The 16,086-nt window shown below is 39.0% G+C and overlaps 1 protein-coding gene across 1 annotated transcript; it reads left to right on the top strand.

Annotated features, from left to right (window-relative positions):
- Positions 1-1,042: 1,042 nt before the first annotated feature.
- LOC137139423 (probable E3 ubiquitin-protein ligase DTX3) lies at positions 1,043-6,274 on the top strand. Its single transcript, XM_067526627.1, is given in 4 exon segments — positions 1,043-1,566; positions 1,569-1,630; positions 4,082-4,299; positions 4,912-6,274. Coding segments are annotated over 4 exon segments (576 nt in total). The 5' UTR covers positions 1,043-1,349; the 3' UTR covers positions 4,991-6,274.
- Positions 6,275-16,086: the final 9,812 nt, after the last annotated feature.

Here is a 16,086-nt window from a genome sequence, read left to right as displayed (position 1 = left end):
ACTTTGGTTCATTTGCAACCAGTTCAGGCTATTGCTTTTAATCAAGATGTGATCTGAACCATCACCCTCTTTGGACCGTAAGACTATTGCAACAGCAAGATACTGAATTCTAACAATGCACAATTTGCCATGTAATGGATAACATAATCATAGTTTTAACAGAAGCTTATATTTGGGCTTAGAAACTTTAAATTATTTTGTGTAACAAATTTGTATCATTGTGATCTATATTGTCAATTTTAAAAGCCTAATTGTGGCTGTACATGGTTCCATTTGCCACTTTAATTGTATAATAATTATAAATTGTATTATAACCACCATAATTCTTCTATATGGATCGGTGAATGCCTATGACCGAAGGTGCATATAATGAACAAACCACTATGATCTCTTTAGAATCCAGCCGGGGACCTTTTTTGCTTTCTAACCCCTTCTCACACTGCTCACCATTTCCAGTCTGCCATTCTCTCAGTTAATGGCTAAAATTGATAACTTATTTTAACAACAGTATTACTGCTGATGAGGCAAGAGATCACATTAACTTATAAATAAATAGTAGTGTACATCATCCTGGCACTGGTCTGTATCAGCTTCAAGATGTTTTATCACCTGTAAACCCACGTTGCTTTATCGTATACCACTTTTCTGTATAAGTGTTCAGTTATTCCTTTATTAACATTTTGACCAAGTAACAGTCTTCTTTAGGAAAAGTAAGAGTTACAAGTAGCCTTAATACATGAAGAACCTGTTCTACTCCTCACCCTGGTGTTTTTAGTCCTGCACACAGTTTCAGGCAAATAATGTCAAACTATGAAAACAAAGTCACACTGTGACATTACTCATCTGTCCTAGCGACGATTTGTACATTCAGGATAAAAATTCTGAATTTTATGCAAATAAAGCAGGTCAGTGAACTTACCAGTAATGTGCTATGTTATAACCCACAGTTTGATAAGTATTACTGGTGCATTTATCATGTCAACATTTTAATGTCGTTTTTTGGCTATGGTAGTACGTAGTTCCTACATTTCACCTCGGGGGGGCGAGGGTTTGTTTACATTTGGTTCTCAGCTGATTGACAGGGGCTGTTTTCCATGGATATCATATATACGTCCATGAGTCTTGATAAACTGTCTCTGGCAGCAGTTTTCTCGTCTAAGTTTCCAATAACATAATCAAACCAATCAGAGGCCAGTTTCCACAATTTCCTTCCTTGCACATGGCTGAGTCGGTACTTTCCTTATTTTGACGTCACATAGTCCCTGACGGGAACCAATACATTTTCATCCTCACACGGAGAGCGTAAGATTGTCGTTAATCGTGACCTACGTGTCAAACACCGGAAAATAATGGAAAACAAGCAGTCGTGTGCGGAAGACTGTGCCATCTGCTTGGACAAAATTCAGAAGATGAAAACGCTTAAATGTCTTCACTCTTTTTGCTCTGACTGTATCGACTCGTTGTTCACGTATAAGCCCGCTTGTCCGATTTGCAACACGTACCACGGTGTGTACACTGGGAACCAGCCGGCGGGCACGATGACGGTCACGCGCAGCTCTCAGCGCCTGCCGGTTTTGAGCACTGCGGGTCCATCATCATTCAGTACAGTTTCCCAGCCGGGGTACAAGGGGTGAGCTGTAACTGAAGCCACACACACCATAATAATTGTAACCCTACTTTCTGGGTAATGCGGGGACTCTCCAGTGTCTCTGGGCTGTGGGTAAGAAGGGGCCTAGAGTTTTCTTGGTAATCTTCTTTAATGAAGGCAGTACACAACAACTTCTCCACTCAGTATACGCGCACCTCTCGACTCGTGTCACCGCTACAACCGTTCCCCCGGTAAACCAGGGCAGGTAGGAACTATAGTTACTTCTACTGAAGGTGGTATAATAAAGCAATAAACTGTACTCAGTAATAAAAATAATAAAGCACTTTAGCTAATAAAGAAGTAATTACTGTTAATATAAATCAAACTCAATTCACTATTGCAACATAATATAATGTACTTAAAGTGAATAGATTTACCTCAATCATGTATATGATAACACTATAATATATATTATATATATGTTAGTACAGAAACTTAAACATTCAGCAAAATAATATCCACAGAAATGAGGGTTATATTGTTGTTATTACCATAATTATTATTATTACTGTGGTTAATATTATTACTTATTTGAAGAATTGGTCAAAAATGTAAAAAAGATGGAGGCAAAAGTGTAAGTTAAAGAATTAAACGTAAATTCTTACTAACACCACGATTGCAAGTGTACTTATCTGACAGTGAATCATTTGATTACACCGTCATTTGAATCATCTGCATACATGTACACTCAGAGCAACTTCAGGTGAAAGTAAAGTTACAAGAATATTCCACAAACTCTTAAACCAACGGGACTGTTGACTGTGGAGGCTTAATTGTGGTTAAATTATTTTAAAATGTGACACTTCTAAACTCTCACTAACGCTCACACAGGTCTATTTATGGCTGAGTATGTATAGGTGTTTGTTGTAAACCGTTTCCATGAATGCAGCTGGTGACAGAGGAGCGTGGTGGTAAGTTACTCTGACCCACGCATGTTGTTATTAAAACGCATTGCTTTGTTATGAGGAATTGCTCGGTTAAGACCAGCGCATCGATAGTCGGATGAACTTCCTCGCTCACCACCGTACAAATATGAAATATCTAACTAATTGTGAGAATAAATTTGCTCCTGAATGGGTTTGAAAGAGTACGTGTTACAGGTTGCAAGTCAGCATGACTTTGGAAGAACACATCCAAAATTATCCGGTTAACCTGTAAATCCACGTACGAAGAAATGGGCCCGGTTGCAGTCGTTCACGTCCAGTTCCCCTTTCAGCAGCGTTTAAGCTGATGTTTCTCCACCAGAGTGCAGTGTTGTTTGTTTTTGATCACTGTCCTCTATTGAAAGAAAAAATATCTGGATTAGTAATGATAACATGGTAAGGTCTGTTCGGGACCACCTAATTATTACGGCGATTTCTTCTTTGGTCTTGGAAAGCAAGTATGGTTAAACGCTTAATGTTGCTGTGGGACTGTTGTGGAGATCACTTCAAGGTGCATCCCTCTGTTGCTATAGAAACAGTGGCACTAGAGTAGGAGACAATGTGCTTGATTTTCTGCTTATTTAACATCAACCAGAGATATAGGCTACACCCCTGTCTGAGGGGAACTAGTTCACATTAATGTGAACTAGTTAATTTTTTAATTGAATGTTATAGAGTAATTCGAGCAGTTTTGTGCATAGGTTTGGCACCCCTGGGCAAAATAAGTATATTGATTTTTGAAAATGATCTAAAACATATGTGAAACTCCACTAAGGATTACTTCATGAAACATACATTTAATTTGCTTGAAGAGTGTGTGACAATTTCTAATTCAAGGAAAGACTCAGTTGGCTACAAAAAGCAACCTGTGATATCTGCCAAGGGGTGGGGTTACTAAGTGCTTAATAATGACAGATCTTTTAGGTCTTCTCTGTGATAGTAGTTCTGTTTCTGATTTGATGTTTTAGATTTTTTTATTTACAAGAAACAAAAGAACGGAACATGGGCAGCAGGAAAAACACACACGTTTATGTACAAGGACAAACAAGCTCACCGCCATCTACTTTTCTAAAATTTCTACAGCTTAGAAAATGGAGCCAAGAGAATGAATGAATGGGATATTTATTTTTGGATCTTGGAACACCAAAGGCATCTTAGAGTGTCTGTTGTTTGAGGGGATGCTTTCTGGTCCTCGGAAGTCTTTTAGTGCCAGTCAGCTACAGTGCCAAGGAGAGCCTCTAATGTTACTGGCTCTTTTTCTAATGTGACTGCAGACAGACATTGTTATGTCTTAATTTTTATGATAGTATGCTTATTTGGTTGTTTATAAAGAAAAAACATAAATAGAGCTCCTCTTTTGTTGTGTAATACAGAGATCATACACTCATATCAACCTGAATTCCCACAGTTCCTAAAGGGAACAATGTCAAATAGATTTTAGTGTTACCACAAACATACTGCTTTTGTTGATCCGTATGTTTCATATGTGCTGTTGTTTACCATGTTACAGCCCAAGCACCCAAACCCTGGGGTGGGATACAGGGGCACCTGCCGTATTGTCTTCCTGCCAGCCTGTGAAGAGGGAGAAAAAGTCCTGAAGCTGCTAAGGAAAGCCTTCGACAGGAGACTTATCTTCACTGTTGGACGATATGCCACCACGGCCCAAGACAACGTCATCCCCTGGAATGATATTCACCACAAGACCAGCATGGGAGGAGGTCCACAATGGTATGCATATTACTGCTATAGTGAAGAGTTACTTCATTGACTGGTAATTGAATTAGTTCTGATGACATAATACAGAATTAATGAGACACATTGGATCTGTGACTCAGTGCCAGAGAATCACATTTGTGCAGATATTCAAATAGTGAAGCCAAATGGAGGTTTTAGTCTGATTATCAGGGTGATATCACATAGCCCACTAGTCAGGGGTGATTTTATTAAAGACACACATTAAAAACTCCACTCTCGCTTCCCTTTACAGTTATTCATATTAAGTTTAAGGGTGTAAGTAAGAGTGACAATAATGATCAAATTATAACAAACACACACACAAAAAAATGTCTTTTCAATGCATACAGACTCATACCTTATCCACATGGAATTCAAAATAGCAACAAAGCCCAGAACACTTTTTATCAGCTGCTTTGTATCACTGTTGCTGAAACCTTTAGTATTTGTATACGTATTCGTTGATGGATGAGGATATTCTTTGGTGCTGAATCCCTTTTCAAAAGTAATGCAATTTTAAGAATCAAGCTAAAAAAGAAAAGGAGTTTTTTATTTTATTTCCAGTAAACAGCATATTTACTGCTTGCTTTTGTCTCCCGATGACAGCTTTGGATATCCAGATTTAGAATATTTGTTCAGGGTTCAAGAAGAACTTCGTCTTAAAGGACTGACAGAGGATGATTGATAGGTGAAGACAATGTTCAAATAGATTTAATACTGTGTATTGTTACAGAGTTCTTTACTTCAAGTCTGCATGTTTTGCAGAGCTCAAGCAGGGATTTAGGAGAGCTATTACATATGAAAATGGAGGTTAGTGGCTCAGTTTCCAAAGATTTTTCAGACTTAAGCATATGTGATAATACATAGCATGTACAAAAATAATTTTCATCACACAACATACTGTATTAAAGAAGTGTTAAGCAAAAGAAATATCAAACAAAGGGAGTGGCTGGAGTACTCTGAATTTCCAAGTCGAGTCATGTATCCACCAAGCTATTTAGTCTTAAATATTTTTCCATTCTGCTTTTTAACTGTCTGGTCCACTAGAGGGTGATGCTCTCCTCGAAGAAGGGAGTGTAATGGTGTTTGCTTGGTATGCAGCTGTATCGTCATCACAATCCCCAGTCCCGCAGCACCTCCCAGACCTCCTCGCCCAAAGTCAGTGAGAGGAGCAGAGCTGCTGATATAGATAATGAGTCATGTGTTTCTATGGTGCTCAGGGCAGTTTTAAAAACAGCAGCTTACACTGTGTTTATGAAGGAGAGCAACAAAATCATCTTGTGTTTAACCACACTGAACAGCTCACCTCTGGATTCCTGAAGTACAAATACTGTTAAACATGGTGTGGTGACAGTTAGGTGCACACAGAAACTGATACAGTTAAAGTTTAACAAAGACAAAAGACTCAGCTGCTGCTCTTTTAAATGTAAGTCTTTATGTGTCTGTTCTTTGTAAATGTGTGTCATACAGTAGCCATTATTAACCCAGAACACAAAAATAATGCATTGTATAGCTTTAAATGTCTTTTCATGAAGCAAAACAGAACCATTATTATGTTTCCAGTATTAACAGTAAGATACTGGGAAAAGGAAATATATTTAACCCATATTTAGGAGAGAAATAGTTTACATGTGATACGGTGGAGTTACTGTTTAGTATTCTGGGGTTCTGGGGACATCACTGTGGCCTTGGATCGCAGGACATCTGCTGCTCTCACAAAACAGACCAAGACCCATGTGGTCAAGCATACCACCCACCAACCTCCACCTTTTCCCCTTCTTACCCTTAAATCATCAGTTCAGTCTATCCATGTTTCATAACCACCCTCTATCCTAATTTGACTCTTTGCCAGTGTACTGTTTACTATCCTTTTTTGGTTTCCCGTCTCCGACAACTTCCTGTGCTCTGACAGCACATACAGTACCACCCGTTGAAAATTAGCATTCCATGACATGTTTGCTTTTTCTGTCACAGTAATATATAATAAAGACAGGTGAAGAAATTGTAATTTTTTTATTGTAACATATTGTATGACAGGCAAACACTGAGAAGTACTGTGGAATATGTCTTCCAGTTCAGTGGCTGTAACCTACATTTAATCATAAAATATTCCATGTGAAAGGCTGACAGACTGTGTTTCTCCAGGCATTTTGGTTTAAATGCAAATTATGTTCTCAATTAAACTAAAGCAAAATAACATACTGTGCAGTCTGAAATTTATTTGCACTCTCACTTATAGATGGGTCCAGATTTTATGTTATTATCTACTGACTCTTTGCCCCTCTCTGCACGTATTTCCCTTCCCTGTCAGTGTCCATCTGGACATCTGGGATAAGGGGCAAAGATATATTTATAAATCTGCAATCATGATTATGCACCAAAATATTGTGGGTGGCTTAAACATGCATCAGTATTATGGTTAGTGCCACGTATCCCTTGATGACTTTGAGTGAAATTAGGCTCTTGATGTATGGATTAAAACTGATACATCTGTAGCTACTTCCATTGATTTCCATAAAACACAGCTCTACTCTGTTGTGGCAGGACAACTACAATTCTCTGCTGTCAGGCACTGAAAATAGCTCCAAGACTCTGCTGATTTCATGTTTCTGGGTGTGACTAGACGGCTGCTCAGGAGGGGCTCTCAAAAAGCACACAGACGCACATAACCATTAGGCAAGAGATGTACGGTGTTTTCTGTACTAGAGATGATAAGAAGATCATTATGTGACAATGCAGAACTGTTGTTCTCGCCCCCTCTCCCCACTGCGCTCCTTAATTAGAGTGTCTCTGGCTGTGGGGAGAACCCTGGCACATCGCCTGCCTGCCTGCCTCCTCATCCTCTCATTCTCTGTTCCTGTGGTGCTAAACCCAGCCAATCACAGAAGTACCTGTCTATCTGGGTGCAGTGCACACTACCACGGATTATCTGCTCCAGATGTATACTTTTGCATATCTTTGAAGGCATGTTTTTAGAGTTTCACCCAGTTTCCTCTTTTAATGCAGGAATAAAGAACTTCCCTGCATTAAAAATATTATATTCAGTTAACAAAGCACAAAAAAGGACTATTTAAGGCTGTGTTTGCATGTTAGGTAAATGGACAGGAGGAGGAGGCATCTGTCTCATACACACTCTTTGTGTGACAGAATGTTAGCCCACACCACTGACATGCTCATTCACTGCGCCCAAGGCTGTTTGCTTAAGAGCTGCAAAGTGAAGGTGGGTGTGTGGGCTTGTGCTTCTGTGGCTTTGTCTGCGCCCTTGATTGCATCTGTGCATACAGTATGTAAAATTATGCACTACTGCATACATGAGTGTGTGTGTTTGTCAAGGCAGTTTGTCACATTTTGTTTTCTGATTCATAGCCGGGCTACGTGGCTTTTTGTCTGCCTGATTTAGCAGAACAGACCCTCTGCTTTTCTTAGTAATACCGACAGATTTAGAGACTTACTTTACTATCAGGGGTATTTGGCTTGGTTGTCAGCATCACAGATTGAAGTCTCTGCACAAGCTGTTCTTCATTAGCAACACCCGAGTTTCTCAGTGATATGAGAGTAGAAACTTCATCATCTGTCCTCTCTGAGAGACCAAAACAGTTCCCAGTCATTACCTGTCCAAACATAAACTACATCATATCACATGGAATGTCATGGATTCATAGCCAAACTCGTATCCCTCTCTCAGTCAGTGTAGAGAAAACAAAGGACACTGTGGCTGATTTTGGACAATGTGTGCTCAACACTGTCCCCTGACTATCCATGGCTATGCTGTGGAGATAGTCCTTCCCATCATGACTGTCAAATTGGCCTTTGATGTAAAACAAGGGGGAGACTTAAGCAGAGACTTTTTGACCTTTGTGGACATTTTTTTAAGGACCACAGGCAAAGAGTTATAGGACATCAGCAGCAACAATTCCAAACCTTTCCAAACATAAATCACATCATATCACATGTATCACTTAGCCTCATTCATTCATTCATTCATTCATTCATCAACATGAAAACATTTAACAAAAGCTGAATGACAACTTCTACAAATACATATTACAAACTATTTGCTGCACTGAAGAATGCCAAAGCCTTTGTTGTCCTTCAGCTGCCTCCTCAGCTGCGGCCATCCATTCTCAGACTGCCTCATGTAATATGGCAATTAGTTGTGGCTGTCATGGCAACTAGCATGACCTTTCTATCATTTTACAATTGTGAATCTCATCCAAGGTTTGTCTTTCTTACATCAGCTGTCTGGAGCTTTTTCACAGTAAAGGGGAGAGTGTATTATACAAAGCTGAGTGAGACTGGAACAAATGTGTCTTTGTCTTCAGTCTAGTGTTATTGATTCAGTCAGGTATATTTTACATGTGAAGGTTGTATCCAGTTGCACCTTTACTGTATGTGAGCTACACTAAGAACCTGGAGCAAACAGTTATTTTCCTGCCTGAGTAGCAATGAGTCTTCGTAACCTCTCCCCTTTCATATTGTCTGGAATATTGCAAGTTTCCGGGAGTAGAACGTTTGCTAAGAGTGTGAAACTAAGAGTAAAAATCCGACATATAATGAATCACTTCTGTATGATTCTGTATGATTTTATTCCCATTTATTTAATCATATAGATTGTAGTAGAAAGATTATAGTAGCCAGTTGTTTTTTGTACAGAAATTCCATATTGCAGATGCCACAGAATAAACATTGTGATTATAAAAAGCATTTTAGGGTGTACTCCTGAGTTGAGGTACAGCCTGTGCAACTGTAAAAATACAGTGTAAATATAAATATAAACCTGCTTCTGAAAAACTTGTGGTGCTTGCACAACTGTATGATTTTATATTGCTGTGCCAAGTGAAGGCTGCTGCAGCTGAGTGCACTTGCTGGCAAAGACTGTGGGCCACACAAAGATATTATTTAACAATATGTGATGTAACAATTTTTTGTACACAAAGCCAGGGGACCTGATTCACAGATGATCAGACTAAACCCGAGTCACTTGCTAGTTGACCAAACTGTCAGTTGCTAACCCATGGTTTTTAAATGTTTTAAAGTTATCAAGTGTACAACAGCAGATCTTACAATTAGCAAACGGAACAGCTGCACCTTGTGGCAGCAAACAGCTCACTCAGCAGTTTAGACAGTGAATCATATGAGTAAACAGAAAACGTAATCATGTCAGATAATTATAGCAAGAGAAGAGAATTTTATATAAACAACCTAGAGCATGTCCTTGAACAATAATCCGTATGAGTCATAAGATACATTCTCAGATTCCCTCTCTCAGTCAGTGTAAAGAAAACAAAGGACACGGTGGTTGATTTCAGAGAACGTGTGCTCAACACTGTCATCTGAATATCCATGGCTATGCTGTGGAGATAGTCCTTCTCATCATGACTGTCAAATTGGCCTTTGATGTAAAACAAGGAGGAGAATTAATCAGAGACTTTTAGACCTTCGTGGACATTTATTGAAGCACCACAGGCAAAGAGTTACAGGAGATCAGCAGCAACAACCCCAAACCTAAACCTTCCCTTTAAATACTCTCTTACTGACCAACTGGGGAGGATCAAACCGTCAGTGGCTGAGTTCCATTTTACTAATCAATACAGGTACTTTTGTGGCCAGATTAACATGAAAAAATGATACACTTTACTTACTAACTCAATCAGCAATAGCAATATTTGATATTCTCTAAAATGCTGTTATCAAAAAGCATGATACATAAAAAGACACAATATAGTAGTACGTAAGTATAATTGGTTATGGCTTCCATAGCAGACATGTTAGAACCCAAAGGAAGACATCTACTGCCAATATAAAGTAACATTGACAGGGTGTGGAAATATTGAGCCAAATGAGAAACAAAAAGTATCCATGAGCAGAATAAGAATTGATCAATATAACTTGAAACGCTCACGCTTTATCATTGAGAAGCATCCAAGTGGTTATTATAATGTGTTTCACTTAAAAGACCGTTGGGCTGTTTGTTCTTATGCAGAAAATATGAAGATGATTTAGGGCCCATGCTTAGAGGAATACAGAGAGTAGGGAGATCAGTGTTAAAGACACGATGATGTGGTGGACAGTAAGAAGTCGCTATTTAGTGTCCTGAAATCAACTGGACTGAGTTTAAGAATATACAAGAAATGGACACAGAGTGCAACTTCAATGCAAACTATAAAACTCTACAGAAAACAAATAAGAAGAAGCAGACACCCACCAAAATACATTACATGTGTGTCAGCAGTGCTTAGTGTCCCTTCAAGCAACAGAAAGTTGGCAGTCCAGTCGAAGTTACTGGCCCACAGCTAAGTTCTATTTCATGCTTTTTGTAGGACAGTCTTCCATGGTTTCCAAAAACTGCAGGTCAGTAACTCCTCCTATGTTGCACAAACACAGACATTATTATACTGTACACACAAGATGACAAACACAAGTACAGGGGTGCCACTGCATCACTGTCATACGGCCTGGCAAAAGTATTCACTATTTCACATTTTCACGTTACAACCACAAATGCAAATGTATTTTATTGGGATTGTATGTGATAGACCAACACAATGTAGGAAAGGAACATTATAAATGGTTTTTAAATGTTTTTTGACAAAGTAAAAATCTCTAAATTATCTAGAGAGGGAATTATTTTGCCCAGAAAAATAGCATCTGTGAACAGCAATTTTCAAGTCTTGCCACAGATTCTCAATTGGACTTAGATCTGGACTTTGACTGGGCCTTTGTACCACATGAATATGCTTTGATCTAAACCGTTCCATTTTAGCTCTGGCTGTATGTTTATGGTCATTGTCCTGTTGGAAGGTGAACCTCCTCCCCAGTGTGAAGTCTTCTGCAGAGTCTAACAGGTTTTCTTCTAAGATTGCCCTGTATTTGGCTCCATTCATCTTCCCATCAACTCTGACCAGCTGCTCTTTCCCTGCTGAAGAAAAGCATCCCCACCACATGATGCTGCCACCACCACGTTTCACAGTGGGGTATGGTATGTTCAGGGTGATGTGCAGTGTTAGGTTTCCGCCAAACATAGCACTTTGCATTGAGGCCAGAGACAATTTTTGTCTCATCTGACCAGAGCACCTTCTTCCACATGTTTTCTGTGTCCCGCACATGGCTTGTCACAAACTGCAAACTGGAATTATTGGCTTTCTTTCAATATTGGCTTTCTTCTTGCCACTCTTCCATAAAGGCGAGATTTGTGGTGTGCACAATTAAAAGTTGTCCTGTGGACGGATTCTCCTACCTGAGCTGTGTAACTCTGCAGTTCCTCCAGAGTTACCATGAGCCCACTTCTATGGTTAATGCTCTACTTGTCTGGTCTGTCAGTTAAGGTGGACGGCCATGTCTTGGTAGGTTTGCAGTTGTGCCACACTCTTTCCATTTTTGGATGATGGATTGTACAGTTCTCAGTAAAATGTTCAAAGCTTGGGATTTTTTTTATAACCTAACCCTGTTTTAAACTTCTCCAAACTTCTCCTTCTCCTTTATCCCTGACCTGTCTGGTGTGTTTCCTGGACTTCATGATGCGGTTCATCCACTAATGATCTCTAACAAACCTCTGAGGGCTTCACAGAACAGATTTATTCATACTGAGATTCAATTACACTCAACTGGACTCTATTTATTAATAAGGTGAATTCTGAAGGCAATTGGTTTCACTGGATTTTAGTTAGTGGTATTTTTATTTTATTAAAATAAAAAAAAACATTTATCATTTTCCTTTCACTTCACAATTACCTGCCACTTTGTTTTGGTCTTTCACATAAAATCCCAATAAAATACATTTAGGTTTGTGGTTGTAATGTGACAAAATGTGGAAACATTCAAGGGGTATGAATAATTTTGCCAGGCACTGTATATGGAAACAGCAACCCCTACAGAGGATATTGTCTACAGCAGAAAAATCACTGGTGCCCATGTCTGATCACTGCAAGAATTGATGACCCATTATACCTCCCAAAAACCCAGGAGATTTTAGAGAGGAGCTTGAGAAAAAATGTTTCAGATACAAAATTGACTTCATTGTTGGTGTATGTGTCAATATCTAAGACAATTCAAGCCCCAAATTCTTCCCTTACCCTGCATAATTTGGTATACTGAAATTATAACTGACTATTAAAGTCATTGCTAAAATATGTAAATTATCAAACATTAGATAAAACATTAGTTTAAATGTAGATATGAATATATTGACTCCATTCAAGAGCTCTTCATCAAAAGCTGTCCCACTAATTAGAGAGCGGGAGAGAAGAGGGAGACAGAGAGCATTTAAATAATGCCAGTGTGGCGTACTCATTTCTGTCACAAAGGTGCTTCGAAGCCCTCTATACTCAGTATCAAGGCAGAGAGGATGGCAACTGGGGGAAAAAAAATCATATTTACTCACCAAAGACTCCCTCCAAACAGCTGCAAATCAAAAACCCAGGAATATGTGAGTCTAAGAGAAGCAGAAGAAGGAGGCACAAGTAGAAACTGCTTGGGAGGGAGGACACAGACAGAGGGTGGATGAAAAATGCTCCACAGGAATATCTTTGGAGCTGGTGTGTTGCATAGTAACAGACTGCATCCCAGTATCTAGACCGTGCATTGATTAAAACTTTTCTTTTTATCTCTGCGCACGTTCTTTGTAAAACCTTTTTCGGGAAGTGATACACACCCAAACAAAGAACCTTTTTATTTATAATGATCAGGTCTTGTATGATTGTAGATATCAGATGAGATGCTCTACGTTGCTGAAATGCTGAAATTCACTCTTTGATCTCTTTGAAATATTTATATCAATCATATTTATGAACAATGGATTTGACTGTTGCGTGATACATTTTAGAAGTTGTTCTTTGCATCTTTTCTATGATAAATAAACACGTTGAGACTGCTTTAAGATACAGTTTGATTGTTCAACAGATTAGAAATGTCAGAACCATCTAAAGTTTAGCCAAAAGATAAGAAAAAAAATTCAACGAATTGTTGTATCTTCACTTACTTTTCCTTGAACACAGTGAAATTGACAGAGGATTCATGGACGCTCAGGTTGACAGAAGGCCTAAGGCTGTATTCCTTCAGACTCACGTTCATTATGTCACACAGTTGCCTTGTTTTTGCCTGAATGTGCTGGATGACAATAGTACAGGTAGTCAGTATACTGTAAGGCAGGAAAGAGAAATTTTCTTTGAAAAGATATCTGTGCAGCTCCACCACCTTCTTTAAAAATCCATTGTCCACTTGGTCTGCCTATTTCTTCTATCAAGTATAAAAACATGCTTTTCATAATGTGCGACCTTTTGTTGTCATGACAACAAATCCATGCAATGAACCAGGATAAATGTGTGTGATGGTCACGTCAAATGTAACTTAATTTATATCACAACACAGCCTAAGTAGGTCTCTTGCTTGTGTGTACTAGTCCAGACCTTATTGATTAGCTCTTCCAAACATATCCCAGTGAAAAATAAACCACAATTAACCTTTTCAAAAAAGAAGAATGTGTCTGTAAACAAAAGTATATTTAATGTAATTTTGAGAGTAAATAAATAAATTATAAATAAATTGATTTCACCTTTATGGGCATCAGTGTATATATAATATCACAAATTACAAATTTGCCTAAAGGGGTGGCAGAGCCCTTTTTGATGTTTCCTCAGAGGTTGTCTGTTTGAACTTCCCATCTTCCCCACATCTTAGTTTTCTTAGTTTCCTTTGGATGCTGCCAGCCAGCAAAGACCATTTCCCAATGCTTATGTAATTTACATTGTCATTAAGCTTCACTTCCTTGTTTGAGTATGCACATACTTGAACATGCCTCTAGTGTGTGTACTCTTTGTGCTTCTACAGCTCCCTTGTCACTAAGAATCAATGGGCTTGCTCTTTCTTACATCCGCCCCTCATTCGTTAACTCTATTGTCCATATCTGTTGCAGCAGGACTAGATATAACACTTCTTATTTAAGCTTCACTTCCTTTTGAAGTAAAATAAAGATGAGGTTTTGACTATCATCTCTGCACACTGCCCCTGGGCATTTCCTCATTCCCCTTCTTCTTATTTGTTTCTGCCCAGCCCCCCAAACATGAGGAGGAGCATTATTGCTCAGTGGGAGGGCCCAGTGGTCCTGTGTGCTTGCTTAACTAAGGTGGACACACACCTCACACTCTTTCAAACCACTAAAGGCACATGCTCCCACCCCTATCCATGGTTTCATAAACAGAAGCAGCGACAAAAATGAGCAGAGTGCTGCCTGCAGTAACCTCAGCTTCCCTTTTGTCTGTCTCCAATCCTTCCCCCACTGCTTTGACTTTTCTTCTAGCTGCAGGGACCTTAAGAATAACAGTTGCGCACATGCACACACATGCATGCACACTGATCGGGGATGGGGACATGCACTGTTTGAAGGAATGTATGACTGGTCCTTTGAAAAAATGCTGATGTTTTCCTCCTGTTAACAGGGCAGGTCATCAGTTTGGATTGTCAGATTTCAATTCACTGCTGTCATATGTACATTTAAAGCAATGCTTATGCACATAACCACTGAGTAAAAATTAAAATGCTGGTGGTAAAACACAGCAGAGTCACAATATGGTCTAATTATGCAGTAATTATCACTGCTGTGCACTCAGTTTGCTGCAGCTGACCTAACCTAGCATTTTAATCAGCATGAGGGACAAACCACTGAACCCTGTTTATGGACGCTGTACTTGATGTCTCCATGTTTTTTTAGCTTGTGCAGACACATGTAGGATGTGGAATGTAGCCAAGTCCATTGTGTGTGTTACACTGTGCCTGTTTGAATGTCTAAAGGGTACAGCCCAGTGCTCCTCTTCACCCTCTTGTGCTCAGACAGTGTCACATTGTGCACAGCAGAGCACGCCTCAGCCTTTGTGTGCAGTTGCCCAGCAATCACAAAGAAAGACAGAGAGCACATGCATGTTGTTTGTGTGTTTGTCTACTGTGTTTAGTTTTGGGATGTAAGGTTTAAAATTGTGCAGTGACTGTGGGGAACACATTCTGTATAAAATGTGCACAACATAACAAAGAATCTACCAAACAATCCAAGATATCCAGAGTTTTAAAAAGTGAAAACATCAGCATTGTCATTTGATTACAGTGTGCTACATCAGACTTTTCATCTGCAGTGCTTTATATGAATACATATAGTGTCTAACTTGGTACAGAGCATGTTATGTTATGTTATGTTATGTTGTGTTATGTTATGTTATGTTATGTTATGTTATGTTATGTTATGTTAACAAAATTACATCTCTTATGAGATTAAAATACAAACATTTTTTCCTACAAATACCTACCATTTCATATGAACATGACTGAAGAATTTAGCTCTAGTGGTAAATTAGAGCGAGTAAAAATGCCATAGACAATGCTCATACACACAAATAGTGTATCAAAAATTTTAATAACTTATGATAACTCACCCAGCCTGGATCTGCTTATTTTGCATGGCTTGTACCACTTATGTGTTTCTGGCCCATAATGCGTAAAAATGTGTCCTAAAAAAAAAAAAAAAAGATTTTTGATACCTTAACAAAACATAATTCATGAATAATTAGAGAAACAACTTGTTTATTCCAACTCTGACCACAGGGAACATTGAACAATTGCTCATATTTGACTGGAGTTATCGATGGTGCTGCTGGGAAACACAAGGTCAACATGGAGCTCTATAGGGAAACCATAGGATTAGCCACAGGAGGAAGTTAAGGGTCAGGGGTGACACAGTGTGGTGGGGGTGGTGATTGTACTGCAACAAAATCTAAACATACAGAGCAGATTTCTTCA

This window comes from Channa argus, chromosome 13 (genome assembly GCF_033026475.1).
Source record: "Channa argus isolate prfri chromosome 13, Channa argus male v1.0, whole genome shotgun sequence".
In the NCBI taxonomy this organism is placed as follows: domain Eukaryota; kingdom Metazoa; phylum Chordata; class Actinopteri; order Anabantiformes; family Channidae; genus Channa; species Channa argus.
This window is presented reverse-complemented; position numbering and strand designations above follow the sequence as displayed.